The following is a 25,131-nucleotide window of genomic DNA, read 5'->3' on the forward strand; positions in this document are numbered from 1 at the left end:
CTTCAAATCATGGCATGTTTTCCACTAGAGAGATGTTTCCGTTTTGTGAGTTGTACATGGGCAAAAGTGTTCTGTGTTGTACGCCCTTGGTTCATAAACGCATGCGGTCTCAATTAAAGGTCACTGTCAAAGGCCGAAATATTTTGCTGCCACAAGATGAACAGAGGTCGCGCTGAAGCAACAGCGTGCGTTATTTTTCAGACATTAAGTATATGACGCGCTATTTTCCAGTGTGAAGTGAACTCGAAATGAGTTTCGTGAGAATCCAGCGCCCTCTCAAGTTGGTCCTAGGCCTTTGCGTGCTGTGCATCTTCGTTGGACTGGCGACTGTGAAGGAGCGGCTCGGGCCTTCTGGCACCTTCCTTTCTGAAACTGGGATGGACGCCAGTATGCAGCGCAACGTTTCTGCCAACGCGGACGCAGGTGCTAAGATCTTTGCCATCTTAAAGCAAGTCAAGAAGAAGCTCATCGGCCATACTGAGGATAATGCCACCTCTGCTCAAGCAGATACGAGGCTTAGCGATTCGTCAATCAAGAGACCAGTTCACAAGTAAGTGACAGCCAAGGGTGGCCACCGAAAAGCAGCTTCTGGATGCCAAGCAGGATCCACTGTTCTGAATACTTCGTTTCGTATAACTATGCAGTAGTGCATTAAAATAGTGTAGGCCATTACGAGCCAATATCTACATCTTGTGCTGACTAGAGTCGACACTTCTCATTAGCATCGATTACATTTAATAACCGATGTCGAGCGGCATGTTTTACAAGCGCGTTTATATTCGGTGGCTAATTCTCAGCGTTAATCTAAAATTAACCTTATGTAAATTTATGCAGCTTATGTAAATTTATGAAGATGCCTGCCTGTTGGCAGCACAGATCGGCGGCCTCTTCAGTTTCTAGTTTTCTGTGGAGTGGTGGGTACATCGTATGATTCGGTATATAGTAGCTTAACATCATAGGGCTGCCGGGATAGGTTAGAATTAAGTTCTCTACCTCGAATGTGTTCAGGGCCCAGTAGTTTCCCTAACTTCGGGCTAATCTATCAGCACCTATTGAAATTGTAGGCCGGTTAAGTCCTGTTTGGTCTGCTCCATTGAGTTTGGTCAGGATTTAGTGTGCGTTCTTATCAGTCCTTCCTCTTCGGAAATTCCTGCATACTTTTTGAGAATCTGTTATTATTGCCCGCGGTTCCCTTGGTTTTTATTCCTCTTGGGTTGCCGGTGCGACAGCGACTTCCTCCGCTTCCGTCTTATCGTAGCGATGTAGGTTAATGATTCTAATCGATCGATCCCTGCCTGCTGCAAGCGCTTTCTTAGTGTTGCCTGACTGCAGTTCGGCGTCTATAAATCACACACCATTCGTAAATTTCAATTTCTCTGCGACGAATTGGGCCCTTGCCTGTCGCATTCCGGAGTTGAGGTTGGTGGTCATGTTGTTGGGGATCGGGGTTATCTGGTACCAGCTTCTTGCGGCGCGGGATAACTATGCTACTTTTTTGTGCTTGGAGGTATCCGTTGTAACCGAGTCTCTCTAGTTCATTGCTGCTTGAGGGTTGTTGTAGAAACTGGGTTCACTGCTATATAAGTCAAGCTTTGGCTAGTTTTTGAAAAGTGTTATAAAGTCCGAGGGCCAGATATTTCCAACTTCAAATGTTCTTTTGTAGGCGCAGGGTTTTTCTACGCTATTTTAATGATTGCACCTGCATTTTTCTTATCCACTCATTTACTTTGTAGTAGGGCCGGCTCTATGTTACCCTGCTGACTACCAGACTCCTCGTTAGGCACAGTGTTCCTCCCTTCATTCCGCTTCTTCAGGTTTGTTACTCGTGCTATCATACGGCCGATGTGTTGGGCGGTTGTTTTGAGGACGGTGAGTGCACGTTAATATTTTTATTATATTTGACCCACATTCCTAGAGTCCAAACAATCGTTGTCTCTACATCAGTCCGTAATAATAATAATAATAATTGGTTTTTGGTGGAAAGGAAATGGCGCAGTATCTGTCTCATATATCGTTGGACACCTGAATCGCGCCGTAAGGGAAGGGATAAAGGAGGGAGCGAAAGAAGAGAGGAACAAATAGGTCCGTAGTGGAGGGCTCCGGAATAATTTCGACCAGCTGGGGATCTTTAACGTGCACTGACATCGCACAGCACACGGGCGCCTTAGCGTTTTTCCTCCATAAAAAACGCAGCCGCCGCGGTCGGGTTCGAACCCGGGAACTCCGGATCAGTAGTCGAGCGCCCTAACCACTGAGCCACCGCGGCGGGGCTCAGTCCGTAATCGATTTCAATTTCTAGGTGGAGCGTACGGTCCTTAGCGTTCAATTCACTTTCCCTTAAATATTATTTTGATTTCAGATTTTTCGCGCGATCACTGTAGGCCACTTTGACGCGCATGCTTCTCTAGGGCAGTGGGAGGTGTTTGGGCAAAAAAATTTCGAGCCACCACGGTGGCTTAGTGGTTATGGCTATCAGCTGCGGATCCGAAATGCGCCGGTTTGATCCCGGCTTCAGCGGTTCCATTTCGATGGAGGCGAAATGTTTGAGACCCGTGTACTCTGTAATGTCAGTGCACATTAAAGAATCCCAGGTGGTTGAAATTATCTTGAGCCCTCCACTATGTCGTATTTCATATCCTGAACCTCTTTGGATGGTCAACCTAAAGTATTCGGAGTGTTTATGCTATTCTCGAGCTTCAGGAATTCCCCATTTTTTCCCATTTCCTAGGAGTGACATTTTTGCTTCTAAGCATTTTATGTTAGAAATAATTTTTTATAGTCAGTTTGAGTAATCCGAAATAATATGTCGGTATTGTTGAAAACGGTGTTGTAGCTTAACGTTGAATGGGTGCGTTTCACCTTTTTTAGGATGGTTATTTTTCAATAATACATAATTAAAAGCTTTTAATGCTGCATGGACTCCGGGCAGATGAATACAAACGAGTGCATGGTGAGAGCTGATTGATGTGCACGGGCCAATTACCTCTCTTATCTTCAGAGAAAAATGACACGCGGTTAATTGGTGCATATTTCCCCTAGTTTACTATCCCGGTTCGGCTCACCAATCGTCATTACAAACGTTTTTCGATCAAGAGATTGTTTGGAACGTTTTCTGATGGTTGCCTTGTTAGGGCATATTTGGTTAACAATAAAATAGTGAAGTCGTCTGTGATCTAAAAATTGACTCCTACCATGAGAGGTGAAATATTATTTGGGAATATCAAATCAATGAGCTTTCCAGGGCGTTAAAGAGCAATGCACAAGGTGGAGTAAATAACTACTCCATTACATCACCGAGCAGGCAGTTGTTGTATAACGAACGGTAAGTAAATTGTATTATATCTATTAAAATGTGACCTAAAGAGTTTTTGTTTGTTGCTATTGAAAGTTTACGGGATCCGAGTTCGTGACAAAAGGGTTCTTAATATGCGGAAGGTCAGCGCTAAAGACAGCCAATGGTGGTGTTTTGTTTGAAGCAAAAATGGAAGTGTGAATTCTAAAGAAATTGATTGTCTTTTTGTTAGAAACGTGATGTCGCTATGATGTTTGTATGATATGGCGTTGGAAATAAAGAACATAGACTGCTAAAGGGGCGATCGTTGGGCTAGCGGTCAAAGGTAGCTTTCATTCGATATATACATGGTGTTAGCCGTCGGCAAAAATAGATATTGGGTCGTGGCGGAGTGCGTCTGGTCTTCTAAGCTCCCAACAAACTGAGCTCGTTGTGCCAAAAAGTTAATGGAGGTCAGCAAAAATAAGTTTAATGCAATATAAAGCATTGACGCAGTATTTGAAATGTAACGACAAAGTTATCTATGAAATCCCTCTCTTTTGCGGTGCTACTTACGTCCGGCAGACCGATCGCTGCATTAACGATAGATTAAGAGAGCACGCAAATTACTTGAGGAATAGCACAGCTGTCGCTATTCCCAAAAACGTGAGTACTTGTGTTGGCGTTCGTCAATCCGGGCAGTGCAAAGTGCATCAGTGCATAAATTGCATCAGTGCAGCCAATCGTTGGGCCAGCTGCTTAATGGATGCGCAAGTTCCTTTCTTAGCTTTAATTTCTTGGTAGAGTTTCTTCAACATGGGAAGGCTGCGGACACTTACATTTTCATATTATCAACATCGCTTGTGAATTCTGCGTTAGTGAGCAATTTTATTGCAAATATTTTACTATAGGCAGCAGAGGTTGCAGCGCAGAAGCTTTTAGAAGTTTTCAATGAGATATAATTGACTTGCATGTAGACCACAAGATAGCGAGGGCTGTTCACTGCCGCTACCTCGACTGCCAAGTGGCCGATGCTTTCTGTTGTAGATCGTTATGTAGCTTGGTCCGGCGGTAAGAGATGGAGGGGGGGGGGGGGGACAGTTTAACGCAGGGGGCGATTTAGGTTTATTTCATGACTGGTGATGAAATAAGCCTTATTGACTGACTGTGTCTTTTTGACCGTCACACGTCTGGGCCATAATGGAGGGGTTCTTGTACGGTGAAACAGACATGTACGTACACCACAATATATTCAGGGCCGTTCAGTGCCGCAATCTCGGCAGCGAAATAATCGATAAGTTCAGGCTCTAAGCTATAAATGCAGATAAAAAATGAGGTTACCATAACGGAACATAAAAACATATCCTTTTACGGAGGAAGTCGCAAGCTTGATTCGTGTGTTTGGAGCTGAGGGTATTGAAACTGGCTTTCTGCAACTCAAGTAGTATAAGGCATCCTGAAAGCACAGTACGAGATGCCATAGCGGAACCTCGTGACATTAAGTGAAAATAAATAAAATGCAGTTTTATGTCTATTTTTCGACACAAGACGAAAGGGCTTTTGGAGATAAATGTAGTATAGCTTAAAAATACAGAACAGAAAAATATAGAATATACAGAAGAATTTCTAACACAGCAATTTGTGCATGAGCCCTTCTTGTGCAGTTGATAAATAGGAAGTGCAGATAAGAGAGAGAAACAGTTTGTTTTGTGTTATTGATTTAGTAGACTCCTGTGAACGATCTGCCATTCTTTGCCACATATGGAGCAAATCTTTCCAATATCCAGCTAGCGGAAATTTTAGGGCATGCTGTGCGCAATTTAGCCCACCGTCCCGGCCTTGCCCGCTATTTTGCTATTGATACGTGCCCTATGAGAACGATTTGCTGCAAGCTGCTTTGAGTGGTGTGGTGGAACAGATTGTTAAGGTGAATTGTGTTCTTAAGCGAAACATTTAAAAGTATTCGACTAATGTGCAGTCTCCATGCCACGTCACACATATTGTCACCGTTTACTGTGTGGGCTAGCAGTACTCAAAGTGTCAACGTTGGCATAACCGCGCTTCATACTTCTTTATCTTTGGTTGCAGTAACATTTCATGCGAGATGTATTTTCGCGCTTTCCGTACTCTTTGCACACGTGCTTCGTGCGGAAAAATCTAGCGGTGTAATCTGTGCTACGCTTAGACTGCCCCAGTGCAGGAATTCATGCGTGCTGGCCGTTGTAGTTAGGTCATAGCAATACAGTTGGCATGTCAATTTTTCAGATTAGAGCTAAAATTGTCCGTACACCCCCGGCGACGGAGGAAATCTGGGACAACTGCGACTAGCGTGAGATTAGGCGACGAGCGCGTGTTTGCAAAGAGCGTATCCCGTGCGCTCTGCCTGCTGCACACTTGCAGGGCGCGTGCTGAGACAGTGTCACAGAACGGGCACAATTTGGGAGGACTGGCTATGGAACGGTGCCGGCAGGCAAGCTATGAAGTAGGCAGTGAAAGTAATGAGGACGCTACCTCTGTCACAAAAATAAGTGACATTTAGCATAGCGCGTGCCGCTACCGTAATTCCTGCCGCCTGCCTAAGCTCGCGCGTTGGTTGGTCAAGATTCATCAGGCATTCTTATCCAAGGTCTCCGGCACGTCGCAACATCTGTCGTGTTCGCATCGATTTTGATTAGTACCTACTTGTCAGGCGTGGACCCATGTTGCGAGCATGTCGTGATATCTGGCGTCATCACGAAGCGCCATGACGAAGCCATTGACGCTGCTGCCAGGGTCTGACCATTGTATATGCTAGCGGTGCATTCTCTCTGGAGTAAAAAATCGCCATTGTGAAGCCGTGCGCATCTGCCTCCGCAGCTTCTTTATTGTAAGTAATCATCAAATACCTGGCGTAATTCTTGCGGCTCCAAATGACCCTATTCCAAACTAGATCGTATAGGAAAAAGAAACGAGAATTTATCGACCTTGTTAAGTGGCATCTTGAGCACATGAATGGTCCTAGATCCAAGTGCACGGCCCTAGATGAACAGAAGGGCAGAAACCGTATGGACAATTGTTTTTGTAGAAATAATTGTGAAAGTGTAACTGTTAAATGCATTCCTGCATGAAACTAGAGTGGTACATGTGCTCGTCGAACTCTGGTCGCTGACTTCTCTAAGTGCCACAAAATGCAAATGAAAGTCTTTACAAGTGCAATTTTGGCCTCTACTTATTGCCTTTTTTTCTCTCTGCTTAGCTTGCAGTTTATCCATGTAACATTGCGTTTTTTTTTCCGTGATTCAGTATGCCGGACCTCCATGTTGAGGCGCTGTAATTGGCGCATTCGCTTTTTTCTAACACTATTCTCTACGCACTCTTTTTTTGGTTCTCTGCAGCGACAGAATGACGTTGGTGTACGCCATCTGTAAGGATAACGTTAAAATCGGCATGAATGCTATCAAATCTGCCGTGGCTTACTCCTCGTCACCGATGCGCATAGTCATCTTTGCAGACAAGGAAAATATTAAGGCGATTCCGAGAGCGGTGAGTATGGACACAGATCTTGTGTCTCGATAGATAATCAAGCAATATTTTTAAATGCCTTACGACTATTTATTACCTTAAGTGAAATGAAAAAGGCATGTAATTTTTTTAAAGGGCATCGAACCTCCTGGAAGTTTTTAAAATATTGTAATGATGTGTATCTTCAGCAATAAATGTATTTAATAGCCCCAGCGAGAAATACTGCCTTATGCGTTCAGAAACACTTTCCCTGAGCAATATACGCGGGATATTTTCATGTGCGCATGGCGGCTGCGTGCGTACTGTTACTCTACAAGGCGCCATCTGTCGGTGCTCGCTGCTCAGGGAACTGTGGGTCGCGTGGGCGCAGTGCGTGGAACGCATGCTGTGTGGACGCGGTCTTTGCAGCAGTCGTTGATGCGCTCCATCACCTAACGTATATGGATGTGTGGTGTGCATCACTACTCACATTTTTCCTCTGTCAAGCTCTACCATGGTTTTCTGACGCACATTGTTACGCATAACTTAACATCAGAAAGGTAGTAGAAAAGGTAGGGTGCGGACTGAAAACTCGTATTTATAAACATATTTCTGCGCTGCTGTGCCACTTCTTGCTGTCCTTTACACGAGCTGTCATATATAATGACAATTTTATGCACCAGAATGTGCATTTATTGATTTCACGCGATGGTGTAGTGATGAACAAGGGAACCGGACCGGGAAGCTTTAGACTTAAGTTTCTCCACGAGATATTAACTGGATACGTTTGACAAGAGACGGATAGTATTAGGTATAATTCTTGATTTCAGCAAAGCTTTTGATCTCGTTAACTATCGAATACTGCTTCGGAAACTTAACTGCTATGGGATTCATGGTAAGGCTTTATCACTATTAACATCTTATCTACAGCATCGCAAGGAATTTGTTGTTATGAAAGGACACTTCTCAGATGTTAAAACGGTGACTACAGTAGTTCCCCAGGTAGCATTCTTGGTCCGTTTTTTATGTTATATATTACAGACTTTGTTTTCAGAAGTGAACCTGACAAATACATATTATATACACACGATATAGAAATGTCCTTTTCCGGAAGCAAGGGCTCAGACTTAAGTTCTCGTGCGAATGGCGCCCTTTCGCAAATTAACAACTGGGCATGTAACAACCGTTTGAAGTTAAATTCCAATAAACATAAAACAATTTTATTTAATAGACAAAACACGAATATTGAACTGCCTTCCCTACTGCTCAACGAAAATGTACAGGAAGTTGTACCCTCTTATAAAACTTTAGGAGTTTACTTCGCTGGAAACATGTCATGGGATAGGCACAATGACCATTTGTCCGGAAAATTATCTAGCACCATCGGTCTTAAACGTCGCTATTGTATGACTTTCCCCACATCCGCTAATACCTTCTTTTTAAATCGCTCTTCACTTCATATCTTTGATTAAATACGGCATACTTGTGTGGGCCACTACAACTACAGAAAGAGTGCACAAGTTATTCGTCTAGCAAAAACATGCCATAAGAATTATATGTAAAGTGCCATACGAATATCCCACAGCTGACGCATTAAAATACTAAATGTTATTCGCGTGGACTCAATTTATGCTTAAGGTTATGCAAATGTTACAGGTCAAACGTCATAAACAACATCCGAACCCTGGCCGAATTAGCCGAATTACATAGAAACATAATTTCATACCGCACAAGTCATCCTGAATCCTGGAAAATTGCTAAATGTCGTACAATTTATTGAAAACAGGTGCTAAAATTCACTTTGTCTGCTACCACAAATTAGCTACTACATAATGACATAGATGTTGCGAGATTGTTCAATAAAAATTTGCGCAATATCTTTAGATAGTTAACGCATGTGTTTTCTGATTATGCTTATTTTATTAACTAGTCCTGCTTGTTCTGTATCTTTCTTTGCAAATACGACATTAAGCGTTTTATGTTTAGCTTTTTTTGCCCATGTACACATTGTGTCTACGAATCGCTTATATATGCTGTGTAATCTTCCATTGCCCTCTCTCTGCCTATATTTTTATTGATATATGTACTCATGTTGTGTAACATAATAGTGGGCGCCCCTGCTGTGAAAGAATGGATGCACTGGCTTAGTCAAGCCAACATCACCTGATGTTGAATAAAGATCAAATCAAACGCGTGTTTTTGATCGTCAATAGTTCGTCTTCAGCATTCATGGGCTGAGTTTACTATTCTTTTAAGTAAAGACATCTTGTGTAAAGACATTTAAAAAGACAGCTACGATTTTAGTCATTTTCATTTGTCGAAGAAACCGGCGGGATAAAACGCTGGCTTTAGTACCTTTGTGTTGTTGGTATCTGCCTGTGTCACAGCAAAATAAACGATATTTTGTTACATTCTATGACTGTCAGCCAAACGGCTACAGGACTCTGTCACACGCGCCGAGACCTTCCAATAGACTTAAGCGACTTCGCGCAGCAGAATTCGTAAAAGCTGTCTTCACTGCTAATTTACGCAAAATATTATAAATGAAGCACAACTGCGTTGTTATGCGCAAGTTAGCATAAAGTACGAAAAAGCTTGTTTTCTCTTACCCCAGAGACTCAGCCGAACTCACGTCGAAAATTGTGGATGTGACTCTCGCATCAGCACGCAGATGGCAACACATTATTGCGGGGGTTGCGTTATGGCCGGCAGGAACGATTACGAGTGCAATGGAATTGTAACTGGATGCCACCCAGATACCTAATGCTTAAAATTCACTTAAAGCATTTACTACGCGATTCAGCACCAAGACGACAGTGATAGTGCGATCACTTGCTAATTGCCGGGAAATATAACTCTAAGATTATGCTAAATGTCCTCTTTAAAGCATCAATTTTCTTTTCTGCTGCAATTAATTCTTGCGTGCGCTTATCCTTTTTACCGATTAAAACAGCCTTGCCATCGAGAGGTACGCACCATTTGCACATATTGCAATGCGCTACAAGCAGACCATCTTGTTCATTTTTTTCCATTACATTGCCCTTGTGCTAAAGGAGGCGAACAGCACAAAGTAAAGGGCAGAAAGAAGGACACACTCTTTTAATTCATGTTATTCTGTCTTTGCACACTATGCACAATTTTCGTGTTAATTTGTATTCGCGGTGTGTGAGTCTATATTCTATATACTATCATGATTTTGGCGACAACAAGTAGTAAGGAAAGCTTGACAGCACAACACTAGACCAGTCAATAGGCAGCATGCTCTTGAGGAGGGGAGCCGGTGAACTTAAAGGTATCCCTGTTCCAGCCCCTCAAGTGTCAACGTGTTTGACCCTGAGCGCCGTTTGGCATTGCTCCCTTCTTATAAGACGCGCACGCGCAATGGCACATAAGCACAAAAGAAATTTCGAACCTGGGTGGTCACCGTGCGAAATAGGGCTTCAAGCGCAAAGCATAGATGATCCCTGAATGGGGTAGGGTACCTCCTGGTTACCGCCACTGACTCGCCGCAAAACTTTATAAGGACCAAAATAGAGACAAATGAGCCTTTCGGACCAGCCTCTGCGCCGAAGAGGGGTAAGCACCCAAATCTGGTGGCCAGTATGGTTGAAGACTTGACTGTGCCGGAGGTTTGTACCAGCGCAGTTTTTTTAACTTAACGCTGTGCGATGTGGAGGCGTGCTACTTAACTGGCCTGCTCGGTGTTTCGGAAGAACTGTCCGGCCGCGGCTGAAAGTTTTCATCGCTCGCGCAAGGGGGCAGTGCATCCAGCATCATCTGAACCTCCCCGGCTTCGAGGAAGGTGTGAAGCCTGTAGTCTATTGGATTGCCTCATTCTAGGCGAATGTCACGTACGGCAGGATCATGTCCCAAGTGTAGTGTTCGACATCGACCGATATACATCATTGCATGTCCACTATGGTGTTGCTAAACCGCTCTGTCAGCCCGTTTGCTTGCGAGTTGGAAGCATTACTTTGCAATGGGTCGCACCAATAACGCGAAAAATTTCGGCCGTCATCTGCAAAGTAAAAGCCGTTCCTCTGTCAGTAATGGCGTAGGTCGGGGTGCCGCACCGAAGTGCAATTTGGTTCATGACGAAAGCTGCAACTTGAGACACTAACTCTAGATAAGGCCTCGGTCTCGGCGTGTCGAGTGAGACAGTGAGTGGCAATGATGAGGCACCTGTTGCCCCACGAGGGCATAGGGGAAGGGCCGAGATAGTCCATGCCGAACTGAATGAAAGAAGTATACGTTGGTGCAATAGTTTGAAGGAGTCCCTAAGGCTTGAAGGACGGGGACTTACGGCCCTGGAACTTGCCGACAACCCTGGACATAGCGTGAAAAGAGTGGCGAAGTTGGCCCAGTAGAACATATGGCGTATTCTGGAGAACGTGCGAAGGTATCCCTAGTGGCAAAAAGTTTGTAGAAGGAGGCAAGCCCCCGAAATGGACCGAGACAATGCACATAGACAACGATGTGGTGCGCTCCGTCGCAGCAGGCGTGCATATGGGTCCCGCAGGTTGCCCAACCAACCCAAGAAGAGGTGGTCTGCGACCGCTTTGAAAGGGCAACCATATATTTAAGGGACAAATTTTGCAGCGGCCACAATAATGGACAGGCAATATCCTTCTTTTGTGCAATAGTTAATTTTGGCATGCGACAGAGTTCAGCTTGCATAAGTGATGGCTTGTCGTTACACGAGAACTTCGCCAAGCCGGTGTTGCTGGCATCGGTCTGTATTTCAGTTTCACCTTGCTCATAAAAATGGGAAATAACAGCGGCGTTCGGAGACGAAGGCGTAGCTCGGCAAAAGCTGAGTCTTGCTCGTGGGTCGGAAAAAAGGTGTGTTGTCGCGGGTGAGGCGCGTCAGCGGTTCGGCAAGATCAGCGAAATTTTTCATAAAACTCTGATACCAGCTTCAAAGCTCTAGAAAGCGGAGTAAAGTTGTCTTGTCTCCTCGGGTTGCCAATTTCCGCCACAGCTCCAAGCTTATCGCGGTACGGCTTCACGCCGACGGCGCTGACGACATGGCTGAGAAATTTGAACTATAGCTAGCTGAAGTGTCATTTTTGTGGCTTCAGTGTCAGGTAAACTGAATGAAGCGCTTCGAGGACCGTTTCATGTCCCGTACCCCCAAGGTTAGCAAGAGTTCTAGCCCTACATTCGTCGACAGGTCAGTTCACCGTGCCGGCCGCACGGTACGAGGCTTACCACCTGAGATTTTCCCATCGGAAATCTCCGGGAGCCACTCGGCGCCACCTGTATGCCTGGCGCGACTACACCCGACTACACGCTACTGAAACCTCGCATCCCAAAGGCCTTCCGAGTCGACATCTTTGAAGACGTGTATTGGTTGCAGCACTGCGGGATAGTTGCCGCGTTAACCAGCGGAATGACAACACCCAACTCAGGAACGTATACTTCAGCCTTAACGACGGCTCTCCGGCGTGGTTCGAAAACTGCGAAGGGTACCTCCCTTCCTTGAGTGAGTTTTGGCGTCGTCTCCTGGGTACCTGAGGCAAATCGGAATGCCGCGAACGGCCAGAACGCTCTATGAAATCTCGCATTCAGTTCCGAAAAGATAATGTGACAGCGTATGTAGAAGACATGACGGGCCTCTTCACGTGCGCGAACCTTGCAATGTCCGAGGAAAAAAACCTGCGCCGCATCACGCGTGTTGACAGAGAAACTTATTGGTGGCCTCGCACAAAGCCCTCCAAAAACTTTCACCGAGTTTCTCCCGGATTATTTCACCATTGCAGAAATGCCTTCAGCAAAGAGCGTCTGCGTAAGGTCGCACCATGGCCGCTGCCTCCGTTTACGGTGTGTTCCCACCGCATTGCACAGAAGCCATTGCATGGCGGAATCTGATCCGATTCACTGCGCGCCACGGACTCCGGCAGCTGTACGTCGTACGTACCACGGACCCAGCTCCACTGGGAGTGTTACCTGAGTGGAGGTGCCCACTGATGAACCCCGCCATCTCCATCTCCCGTCTCCTCTGAATCTCTCACCATCTCAAGGACGCCGAAAACCAGCGAATGCCCTGCTTCCGCGTCGGCGGCCTTCGATCCTGCTCCTGCTGAGGCGGTGCCACGGCTGCCTGCACCCTTGCTCCAGTACGTAGAATACCTCCTATTGTCTACGCAGAAAAGTACCGTAGGATGCACGCCCTATCGACGCCCATTGTACTTCCACTGCGTCCAACTGCATCACCTTATTGGCGCTGCCTCCATCACTGTCTGTGCATAGAAAGCTTTCCTAGCGATGCTCCTCTACCCCGAAATTTGGAAGGACTGTGCGAATTTAGGCCGATACTGATTTCTTTGAAGAATAGTGCTGGTTTTCGTGTCGTCCACCGCAGCTTCGGTCCTCATCTCCCAGGGATCAGCCTTCAACATTCACCGCGTATTCTGACCGGGGCAGCAGAGGACCGGTCGCTCAGCCTTCGGCGGGAAAAAAGATGCTGGCAAACTTCGGGGGTGGACTTGCTTGACATCGCTGTGGCGGAGACTGCCCGTCGATACGGACACGGCTCAACGACGTATGGACGGTCAGAAGGTCTGCGGTCATCAATCACTCCGATAGATCCACGCCATTACATCGCACACGCAACGTCACGAATTGCCAGGGGAAGAGCCTGCTAAGATGGACACTTGTGAACAATCAGCGTCCCCGGAGGCTAAAATTTACGACTGGTTTTCCTTCGACATACCTTTTTATAAACGGTGGTCGCCATGGTGGAATGTAATTGGATATATATGCTAATTATTCAATTATAATTAGCCAGCTCACCACCGCTCACGCACTGTTGGCTGTAACACAGTTCTGTACGGCGAGCTTTGTTCTGATTACACCTCTCGAAAAGTGGACCACCCAAATTCAAATGAAGAAGTCTACGTTTGGGGTCAGCTGTCTTGTTATGAATAATTGTTCATGATACCTTTTCTAAGGTGTAGATTTTCTACTTGAAAATGGGGAAATTGTTGGCTTTGAGGTGGCAAGGTCACGTTTTCAAGTGAGAATGCTGCCATACACCGCAATGCTACGCGATCAGTCCAGATGGTCCATGGTTATACGGACACTGTCACCCTGCTGCCTTGAACGAGCGTCTTAATTGCTGTCGAGTGTGACGTACTTCAGGACGGTGGCGGGATCGCCGGGGCCAACATTTCATTACTGCCCACGCAAGGCGTGCACGTGGTCTGCAGTCTGATCCAACTTCGAAATGACCTTTCACAGGTACTCGTTACCAATTTTACGCAAGATCATCGGCACCTTCTTTGCGGCACTTCCGTAGCATTTTCCAATTGCATCTGTGATGATTCCGAGTTCTCCTCCGAAATAATGCGGCCCCTATTTCCCTCAACAGTCCCGATGTCAGCTCTCTTTTTTTATCCAGAAAAAGGAAGCAGCTGTGTGCCCTGTTGAGTTTCAGAGTGTTTCGCCTCTTCATCGAAAGTGCCTCAATCTACCATCACGAAGCGCGACATCCTGCCGCTCGATTACGTATACCCAATCCGTCAACAGCCCTAAAGCACCTCGTCGACAGTGCCCGAAGCCATTAAGTCTCGAGCTATCAAGATGGGCGGAGATGGCGTTAACCAGCCTTCCAACAGCGCATGATCACCGCCCCTAATCCTCGTTAGAAACAAAGACGGCTCGTTGCGCTTTTGGGTTCATTACTGGACGCGAACACAGTCATCGAGAAGGACGTTTACCAGTTGTAACGCGTTGACCACTCTGTCCATCGCCTTCGGCGTGAAAGGTTTTTTTCATCCACCCACCTTAAGTGTGGCTACCGTCGGAGTAAGGTCGATGAACGGGACTGTGAGAAGACGGCCTTTGTCACTGCCAACGCGCTTTATGAATTTAAAGCTCGACGTTTTGGTCGCTGTTCTGCACCTGCCATATTTCAGCGGGCAATGGACAATCCTCGCCGGCCTAAAAGGGCTGTGTTGCCTAGTATCTCCAAGAGATGGTGGATTTCGCAGACAATTATTCAACACGTTGAGCGCCGCCTGGCAATATGTCTCTGAGCTTCTCGAAAATAAACGGATGGATGGATGGATGGATGGATGGATGGATGGATGGACGGACGGACGGATGGATGGATGGATGGATGGATGGATGGATGGATGGATGGATGGATGGATGGATGGATGGATGGATGGATGGATGGATGGATGGATGGATGGATGGATGGATGGATGGACGGGTGGGTGGGTGGGTGGATGGATGGATTGATGGATGGATAGAGGGATGAATGGATGGATGGACGGACGGACGGACGGACGGACGGATGGATGGATGGATGGATGGATGGATGGATGGATGGATGGATGGATGGATGGATGGAATGACGGACGGACGGATTCCTGGATAGATGCACGCATAAAAAAGAGGCACAGGGCTGAATGGATGCACCCGGAACCTACATAAGCAGTTCATAGATCCTGCAGGTTCCATATTGGGAACCCCTGAAGCATCAAGTTCTGGAGCCAGAGCAGAGGCGCGCCATATGGCATGGCAGGTCGTTCAAGCATGCAAAAAAGCACAACGAATGGTGCCCACTGGCAACGTTGAGGTGTGTTTCATACTAGTAAGGAGTTTACTTGAAAACAGCCCAAGCTGATATTCCCGCCACAAATGTCGGTCATCCCAACCTACCTTGAATCCCAACCTGTGTATCAAATTGCTGGCCTAGGCGAACAAAATTTGAAATGCAGTGTATTTTTAAATTAATACCTCCAAAAAGCTCACATTAGAGGGCATTGATGGACACTCGCCAATATCAACGAACTACCAGAGGAGAACAGTTGACTTCAAAGGCTCTTTAGTTCTTTGAAAGTGCACACATTTGGCTTTTCTCGTTTAACTGCAGGGAGGCTTTATTCAGCGCCGTGACAGCTTGGAGAAAACGTCTAGATTTGCGATGCGACAGCGTGTAGTATATTTTTACAGTGCTAGCTATTTACTGCCGCCGCCGTGCGGTGCGACAGCACCCGCTGGTCTTCCTCTTCGTCTTCTGCGCTAGCGTTGTTTGGCGGAGTGCGCAGGCTGAGCAAAACCTGGTGTGCCCTTCTGCCCTTTGTGCTAACGTGCTACCGGCTCTCAGTGACAATATGTAAAATATCAAACCAGCGAAAGGTTTTTGTACAGTTAAGAAGGAATATTGTACTTTGTGTTCTCATTTAGGCGGATTTAGGCCAGTTCCTCCACCATGTTCGCTAACAATTTGTTCAAGAACTAGTAACAGTTAGTTCTACAGGAGGGACTTATTCATATTAACGCTTAGTCCGAAAGTCAGTAATGTATACGTTGAATGCTTTTACATGGCCGTCAGTGTTCCCAGAAAAACGGGCGCCGCCTTCCAAACAAATAAGACCTGTCCTGTGTTTCATTCGAGTCCACACCGATTTCATAATACCTTGTAACGTGGCTGCAGAATTACAAATCGAAGGTATTTGTGTTTTCATCACGAACAGGCAGTCTAGCTGATGAATTTTCCTCACTTCCAGAGTGCACATCAGCCTCATGTGCATATTTCACATCTTTGAAGAGATCGATGTTGCATGATATTCCGCCTAGGTACCCTTTTTTCTTTATCTGCGGCAGCGAGAGGAGACATTTATTTTTGTTTTCTCTCACTAATGTACCAGAAAATTCCGGTGATGTCTTGCTGAGCACAGCAGGTGACGCCGCCGGTCATTCCGAGGAACATATAATGTAGACTCGACACCATTTCCCTAACTTTCCTCTGAATGACTCTTGTACTCGTGACAAAGATAGGTAATATATGCTAATGGCAGGGCATGAGAACTTGCCCTTTTTAATTTTGTCTTATTTGTTTGGTGTTTCGCACTTGTCTGAAAGCGAAGAGACTCTCTCCGGTGGTTGAAATGTCTTTTGCGTCTTTCTCTTATGTGCGCTTGGCTTACGTTTAAGGCAGACATCGGAGCTTTTCGCCTCGGGACTCCTCACACCTGGTCCAGCAGTCCCGAAAAAGTGCAGAGTTTTATAATTTTGCTCTGTTGCTATGATGCCAATTTTCGTTAGATATAGCTATTTAAAAACACATTAGCATGTTTATAGTGAAGTAGAGCCTTCCTTCTTCACCGCCTATTCGTCTAAGGTTCAATTAATACATCTGGCACGACTCGCACGAGTAGAGCGGTTGTGCTTCTCTGGGTTAGGGTACTAACACTTATGAGCGCTGAGGGCATGTAGGATTCGGCTGTCGGTTTTCGTAGTACCACTACTTACATCTACTGGCAGATGGTCACCACCTAAACGCCGGTCATTAAAGCGTTTCAAATAAGAAAGGCAAGACGTGAAATTCAAATCACGAGAACAATGCTTTTATAATAAAGGATATTACTACTCAAGACGTTGCCATATGCATGGCTTTGTGGACGAGCTTGTTCCTTGCTTTCTACTATACCATTTAAGATTTCAACTGTAGCAATGCGAATATTCCCGCGCATGCTTTTTAGTTTATTGCTAATTTTTCGAGTCTGCGTTCCAACAGCCACAATAAACCAGCAGATAGGTGTACGAATCTGTTAACTCTCGATATCCCAGTGCAACCATGCGACCCCTTAACAAGTAAGAATCGGCCCTTAGACCCTCAAGAGGAGCCGTCTAATGGTGGTCAGTCGTCACTTCTTAGGCGCTGGTTTGAGGCTGACTACTTAGTGTGTGGTGAGACATAAACGTGGACGTGCGTCATTAGTTTTAGGGGGCGTCTTCCATTAGGTCTTAGCCAGTTTTCCATTTGGTCTTAATCTTTCTGGATCCACTCAAACTTGCACCACGGCCTGTCTAATCGAGTTAGTCCTTGCTCTTAAAAACAAATGCCGGGGTTATAGGGTGAACTTTTCAACGGCTGCGTGGATGTTGATGAAAATTACTAGGGTTATAGATTCTTATGCTGTTACGACACAACTGTAATTTATTATTTGAATTTAAGTGTCAAAAATATATTCGAATAAAAATTTCTAGTTTGAATGTCAGTTGAGAAGATATTTTTAAAATAGTTGTTATATTCACTTTTCGGCATAGATGACGTAAAAAAAGCTTTGTATCGAAGCTAAGGAAAGCAAGTACTGTTTTACGATTCGTTTCTCCTCAAATTAAAGCACTCGAGAGAAACTTCTTTTCTTGTTTGATCGTTATTTCAGAATTTCACTTTTTTCCCCAAACAAGTTCATCAACGGAGTGGAATAAATGCCTCATATTATTTTCGAGTACATTTAGCGTCAGCAGACACCTTGAAACTAAATTTTCGATGAATAATATGAAAAGGAAAGTTTTCTTGAGTGTGCGTTTTTTCTGGAAGAGTAACTCAGAAACTGGCCTCAGATATTTTAGGAACTGCAAATATTTTTGGAAAGCTTTTCTGTCAAATAGAAACACTTGCCACATAGGTACAATGTTCTTCTTTGATGCAGTGCTGTCGAATAGCAAATACTCATATCCCTTTTCTCTTATTTCTTTGTCTTCCGCCATGGTCGCGACTCTCTGATCGAGCGTGAAAAGTCGCAAAAATTCGGCAACAAATAAAAATAATTGGCCCAGGCAGCAAAAAAACTGTAGCTTTCTAACTATTAAAGGCTGCGAAATCTCTTGAAATGCCATTGGCCACATTTTCGCGCCCACTGACTTGATTTCTTTTTACGTACCAACTACGGCCGGCAAGGCCACCGGCAATATGCATTTATTGCTTCCGTTCCAAGGAGTGTCTGCTGCGTTCTTGACGAAATACCTTGGCAGGTCAGGAAGGGAAAAAAATAATGGCGATATATCTGTTTGCCGCTGTCCATATTGGAAACGAAGTTTTTGCTCTTTGCCGGTAACCGATGAAAACACTGCATTACCTTCACTTTACTCGGGTAGTTCATGATCAAATGTAGACACACTTCCCTTATTTATTTGTGCACCTCGAATAACCCAATTAAAAACAAAGTATATATTTCATCAAAATCAAACTTTCGCTCTAATTTGGAGGCTCTGGAGAGCCTAGTCCAATTATTGTTCTCGGTAAAAAATGAATAACTTGCGCTTTCTGCCATTTTATTTGCCTCGGCCAAATTAAGACGTTCTAAGTTTTAAATGAAGAAGAGCTCAAATCATTTCGCTTTGAAACATTTTTAGTAACAGCAGTTCCCTACAGGGTTGAACGTCATAGTTTTTCAGCGCAACGGCACACAGCCAAAGTAAAGAAGGAAAAGAAGAAGGACGAACAGAGCGCTGTGTTCATCCTTCTTCTTTTCGTTGGCAGTGTGCCGTTGCGCTGAAAAACTATGAGCTTGAATCAAGAATACCGACTAGCCCAACAGATAACTCTACTGAAGTACATCCCTACAGGGTAATAGCAGAGGCGTCGTTCAAATATTATTTGTCACACGATACCTCCGGACACCAAAGCAATTGTAATTTTTTTCACTTCACTTTGGGACACGTCCTAGCAGAACTTAACTCAAGCAAGTCGCCTGTATAAACGTAATCTGCCCTAGGCAACTCACTCGACTAGTCGAGGGGAGCTTTGCTAACGAGAGGAAAAATTCGTGCTATCTGTGCGGCTGCCGGATTGCAATCGAAGGAAAATAGGCCGTTTAAAAACAAGCCCCTGTTAGGCATCGCTGAGCTGATCGATGGGCGCCTGGTTCCTTGGCAGTTAGAACAAAAAGCGCGACAATTTTAATCAGATTTGAGTACTTTTACTACTGCTGGTACTCTATATTTTAATGATTTGCCACAATTTCGTATCAATTCTTTCTCATGTGCTAAGTTCCTTTTTTCTTCTATATACGCCTTTGTGTAACATTGTGACCCGTCTACGCATGGTGCAAGTGCTCATCGTGGCCACCCAGTGTTCTTAAAAGGGTGCGGGTCGATGTGCTGCCAGCGGCTTTCCCAAAGGAAGAAGAGGACAGATGGCGTAACATGTTTCGACCGTGCGCTACGCAGAGGCTTTTCGTGCCGGTAAGTGGCCTTCATTACTAGCCTGCATTTGTAGAGGGGTACTATTTGTTGCCTGATATTTGTGGTGTCTCAGTTATTTCCACGTGCACCAGATGATATTAAATTCCGTACTTAGGTCAGCCTCTGCGCTCATCTGTTGACAACATAGTAACATGCCTTCTAAAATACACCATAATGTTTGCAACGAATTCAACAATATTCCTGCAGCCATTCATTGTGAATAGCATAAATATAGCAGGAAGCTATTTTAAATCTATTTCAAGCAATCGTGGAAAAAAATTTGGAGAACTGGATATTGTAAGGTACTGTTAAGGAAATATTGAAGACAATGATCCATTCTTCCTATGCGTAGCAAAACCTTCCTTTGATCTTAAATCTTTGGCAAAACGCCAACAATTTCACATCAGTAACCGACCAATGACAATTATTGAGTTCAGCAATAATTTTCTAGACGTTCTTTCGAACACACAAAGTGTTTCGTATGCTGTGTTTAAAAACCCACTGAGACAGAATGGCAAACATTCTTTCGGGACCTTTGACAGTTGTACCAGTCAGCAATCCTAAGATATCTACGCGGTCGCTGAGCTAAAGCATTCAAAGCATTAACGCTCGGTACTGAGATTCTGATCAAGCAATGTTCATCCGCGCAGAATATCTTTTGTCCATTGAATTAGTCCCGCTGATCAGCTGAGTGCTGACATCAATTTGTGCTTGCGTAATTAGGGCTCGATGCTCTCACATGCACAAACACCATCCTAGCTATGAAGAGGTATTTGAGTTTTAGCTCAAATTATTCAACATCACACCACGTGAAGGAGGGTGTTCGGTCTTGCTTCGTGTTGGGGCGTGTTTACAACGTATATTATTTTCGCGTCGTGAAATCTTAAAAAACCTTGTACTCACACTAATTTATATTTTTTATTATTTTTTATTATAGATAGCTCAAGGGCCCTTGAGGGGTTTACATGAGGGGTGGGCTAACAACCTGGTGTTAATAGAACATAGTTTCGATGGCTTTCTTGAAATGGTCCGGGTTTGTAAGAAGGATGGTACTGGTGGGAAGACTGTTCCAGTCACGCGCTGTTTGGATGAAGAAGGAATTAAGATGGGTCACGGTGCGAGCAGGAGGTGGGCAAACGGCCTTGTGGTGGCTTGTGCGGGCTGAAGAACGATGAGCAGGTTGGATAGGACAGTTGTGAGTAAAGTTATGATATATTTTGTGATACAAGTATAGCCTTGCAACAATACGGCGTTGCTTGAGGTTAGGTAGGCATGCATTATTTTTCAGGGAGGTAACACTGGTGGATTATAAGTAGTTTGAGTAGATGAATCTAACGGCACGATTCTGCGCAAGTTACACACAGTGGGTTAGGTTAAGTTGAGCGGGGTCCCAGATGGCTGATGCGTACTCTAACTTTGGCCGAATTAATGTTTTATAAGCTAGCAATTTAACTATTGGTGAAGCTAGACATAAATTACGACGTAGGTAGCCGAGAGTTTTGTTAACATTGTTAATTATCCGCGTTATATGGGTAGACCAGTTAAGGGTACCCGAGATGTCAACACTAAGATACTTAATGTAGTTGCGGGGTAAAACACTAGAACTGTTAAGAAGATAATTTGGGGTAGGGTACTTTTGTCGTCTGGGAAAGGAAACAAGCGCAGTTTTGTTAGTGTTTAAGACCATCAGCCATCTACGACACCACTCCGCCAGCCTTAATAGGTCACATTGAAGAGCATTATTATCTGCTGCACTATTAATAGAACGGTAAATAACACAATCGTCGGCGAATAAGCGGATGTTTGATGAGATATTATTAGGCAAGTCATTGATGTAAATTAAGAAAAGGAGAGGGCCAAGAACTGTACCTTGCGGCACACATGAGAGTACGTCAGAGAGTGAAGAGATTTGTTGTTGGCTTCAACAAACTGCTGACGATTAGTGAGGAAAGCCTGTATCCAGTTAAAGACGAGCGGGTCAAGATTTAGTTGTGAAAGCTTTAGTAGTAGGCGTTTGTGAGAGACTTTGTCGAAAGCCTTCTCAAAGTCGATGAAGAGAGCGTCAACAGGTATGTTAAGGTCTACATTAGTACTTATGTCGTGAAGGAATAAGGCAAGTTGAGTGTCACATTTCAGTGAAGGAAGAATGCTGTTGTTATAATTGTTCTAAACATAATTGTAGGCAGTGAACGCTTTAACTATTATCGGCTCTGCAGTCACTTCTTCCAGATGAAGATGCCGTCATTTATGCGGATACTGACACGATGTTTATGCATCCGGTTGAAGATTTGTGGCGCCTGTTTTATGCTATGAATGAACAGAAGCTGGCAGCCATCGCACCAGAAACCGAGGATCCTGCTCTCAACCCATACCGCAATACCTCACTATATCCATTTGTCGAACCGTTTGGTAAGTTGTCCTGAAGAGATGAATGGTCTGGAAAAAACGACAGCTCTCTGTGATGTCTTCAAAACGTGTTCTAAATGTCTGCTTCTTAAACTGATTCCATGATGCATGCATTAAAATTGACATATTGTTTACCACTCATTAACGCGAGATTCAGCAAAAGTTGTCAGTGTCGTTATAGCTTAAGATATGTTGTCGTAAACATATGAGAGCGACCTTAAATCTGTATACTTTTTGTGGGCTCTTATGTTTTCCACACACGGCTGGTTTTCATCTGTCCACTCTGTAATCAGCCGCTCTAGAAGCGCAGTGCCGCAAATCATGCTCTCATTGGGCGGCGAGTTTCGCAACAGGTGCCGCAAACGGACAGTGCCTCATTCTCCCGCTCGCGCCGCACGCCTCATCCTCCTACCGCAGCAGTCGCGTTCCGAATGGCTACTGTCGTATGCGTTTCTAGGCTTTCGCTACACCCTCCTCCTAACAGCCTACGCTCTTTCCACATCAACCCTGCTTCTCATTCTAGGGTAAGTACCCTCCTATTGATTTCCACGGCAACCATATACCGGTTGCGCGTTCTCACGCTCTAAGCCATATCACCCTCCGCTTGGACATATTCCCGCTCGCATCACAACCTCCTCCGTCCCCGGTCTTACTGCCAGCCTCTAATACACGGGAGCACGACTCGCCTTCTTCTCAGGCCTGGGTGCCGGGGGCAGAGAGGGAGGCTCCTTTTCTCTGATGGGAATTAAAGGTGTTTCAATCACTCAGTCCACGTTGACCGCCTTCCATTTCGTTATCGTTGTAACCATCCTCTCATTAAGCCTTCATACACTCTCTCCATAAACTTTCCATTCATATTAACTCTCCTCGTCCTCCCAGGTCAACTAGCCTGGGTGTGGTTTACGTGAAAACTGACGGCCAGTTGCACTTCTTACGTTCTCGCAACACCCTCCTCCTTCCAAGGTAACCATACTCTGGTTGAGACTTCGTTCTCTCGCTACCTTCCTTTTTTCACGGTCACCACCCTCCGGATGGTTCCTGTGGCAGCCATTGAGCGTTTATGCACTTCTCCGCTCACCTATTCCATCCTCCTTGCACGGTAACCGCCCTCCAAATGGTTCCCGTAGCAACGCAACCACCGGTTACGCCGATGATGACCGCTACGACAGGCAACTACGACGCGAAACACAGGAATTGACGCTTGCAGCTATCGCTGTAAAAGAAAGGCGAATAATCGGCATTCCAGGATAACACTAGCGAAATTTTACTTTTAACGCGCCAGCGTTAAGGCTGTCATTGTGTTGAAAATCTGGTGTCGTCATCGGCGTTATGGGCGATAATTACGGTGGTGTGCATTTGCTCAGGCGGCCACCCCCGCAGTAGCAACCATGGTGGTAAGCTAGGTCCATGGTCTTGTGGCTTCATCACAACGTAACCTCCGGATGTTGAGCACACTAACTACCTTGGCAGATAGCAGTTATATGAATTGTGGATGTTGATCGCTAAGAGGAACTGGTCGCACAACACCCCCCCGGTGGCAGCAGGTGCCATCTGAGGGCAGTGGTGCATCCGTGCACAGCTATACCATTGCGTAAGGAGTGGTTTGAGGACACGCAGGGGCATATAATGTAAGTGTGAGAATGATAAATGCTGCACATATGTGGTATAATTCACTTTCTCTGTCGCGTCGTATCTTTGACGCGATTCTTGTGCGTCATCTACAATTTTTCATATGTGAGTAGTTGTTACAGTGCATTAGTCGTTAACTCCAGTCATTCGATTTTGCAGTGGTTTATAGTCTAATTAATCTCTCCCCAGCGTTTAGAAAGCACCAAATCACGCTGATAAGAAATAAAGGGCATAATTCAATCAAGAAGATATGGCAACCAGTTCTTCCGTAGTGGCTCTGAAGGAAGCCTTTATTGCCCGAATCTCGCCGATGCTGCAAGTCGATGAGCAGCGCCACAATTATGGCGCCCAACTTTATCGACGCGCGATAATTAGTTTATCAGGAGTAGAAAAAGTGATAATAAATATGCACCACAATTTTAACAGAAGATTATTATAGTGTTCCTCCAGAATACGACGGATATTTTTCCAGAGCGGAAAGCTGCCTGCGGTGCTGGTAAAAGTCGACTTCAATTTTTCGTGTGCTTCCTTATTAATTACCCATGAAAACTAGGGCACGGCTACGTCTACTATATAGTTTGTGTTCACTGAAGCACTTCACCGAATCAAGTTGTAAGGCCAGCGTTGTTGTGAACGTGCCTCCTTGTTCTAGTCCTGCGTCTGTTTCGCTGGTTACACCACTGCGCCATTGCGCCCCGCCTGGAGAGGTGAAATTCTTACAGAAAAAAACGAAACAAAATATCTCCACCTAACTTGTATACGCCATCGCTCTTTTGGTCCGGTGCTAACAAATCCGAAGCAGGTGAGGACGGGAATGCGGGCAAGCTTGGTTCTTTGATTAAAAAGTAGAAAATCTGCCCTCACGGGCCGTGTAATAAACTCCGGTTGTCTGAATCGACCAGAACTCGATGGCTAACAAACTGCCATGCCACTTGTGGCGTTAACATGTGCTCCTCAGCGCTGTTCACAACACAACTATAGAAGAAAAATACAAAAAGTTGCAGGACGCCACTGCTAGCTCGGAACTGTGGAGCGGCTGTCTTCTATACTTCGCTATGTGGCCACTTAACGTTAAAGGTATCGAAGCGAGTTTTTTTAGCTACAATTAGCAAAATTCTCCCGGAATGTGTTATTGTCGACTATATTTCTGAATTTTAAACCAACTTACTACTTGTTTTCCTTTTTTTTCGCACTTTCTAGCTAAAGCCTACTGTTTTCTCGCTTCTCCGCGTCCTCAGACGCTACTCCTGACAACCGTTGCATAACTGCCAGCTGATACACAATCTAGAAACCATCCTCAGGTGGCCGTGATTTCACACTGCCACTCTTGCGTAATGCAGACGGCGGTGTTTTAGCGC

General features: G+C 45.1%; 1 protein-coding gene across 1 annotated transcript in view; it reads left to right on the top strand.

Annotated features, from left to right (window-relative positions):
- Positions 1-236: 236 nt before the first annotated feature.
- LOC144105009 (glucoside xylosyltransferase 1-like) overlaps positions 237-25,131 on the top strand; it is a 31,989-nt gene continuing 7,094 nt past the window's right edge. The window contains exons 1-4 of the mRNA XM_077638230.1: positions 237-550; positions 6,646-6,793; positions 19,607-19,738; positions 21,955-22,147. Coding sequence (XP_077494356.1) covers positions 249-550; positions 6,646-6,793; positions 19,607-19,738; positions 21,955-22,147 — 775 coding nt within the window. The 5' untranslated portion in view covers positions 237-248. The remainder of the gene's footprint in view (positions 551-6,645; positions 6,794-19,606; positions 19,739-21,954; positions 22,148-25,131) is intronic.

The sequence above is a fragment of the Amblyomma americanum genome, chromosome 9, assembly GCF_052857255.1.
Source record: "Amblyomma americanum isolate KBUSLIRL-KWMA chromosome 9, ASM5285725v1, whole genome shotgun sequence".
Taxonomy (NCBI): Eukaryota; Metazoa; Arthropoda; class Arachnida; order Ixodida; family Ixodidae; genus Amblyomma; species Amblyomma americanum.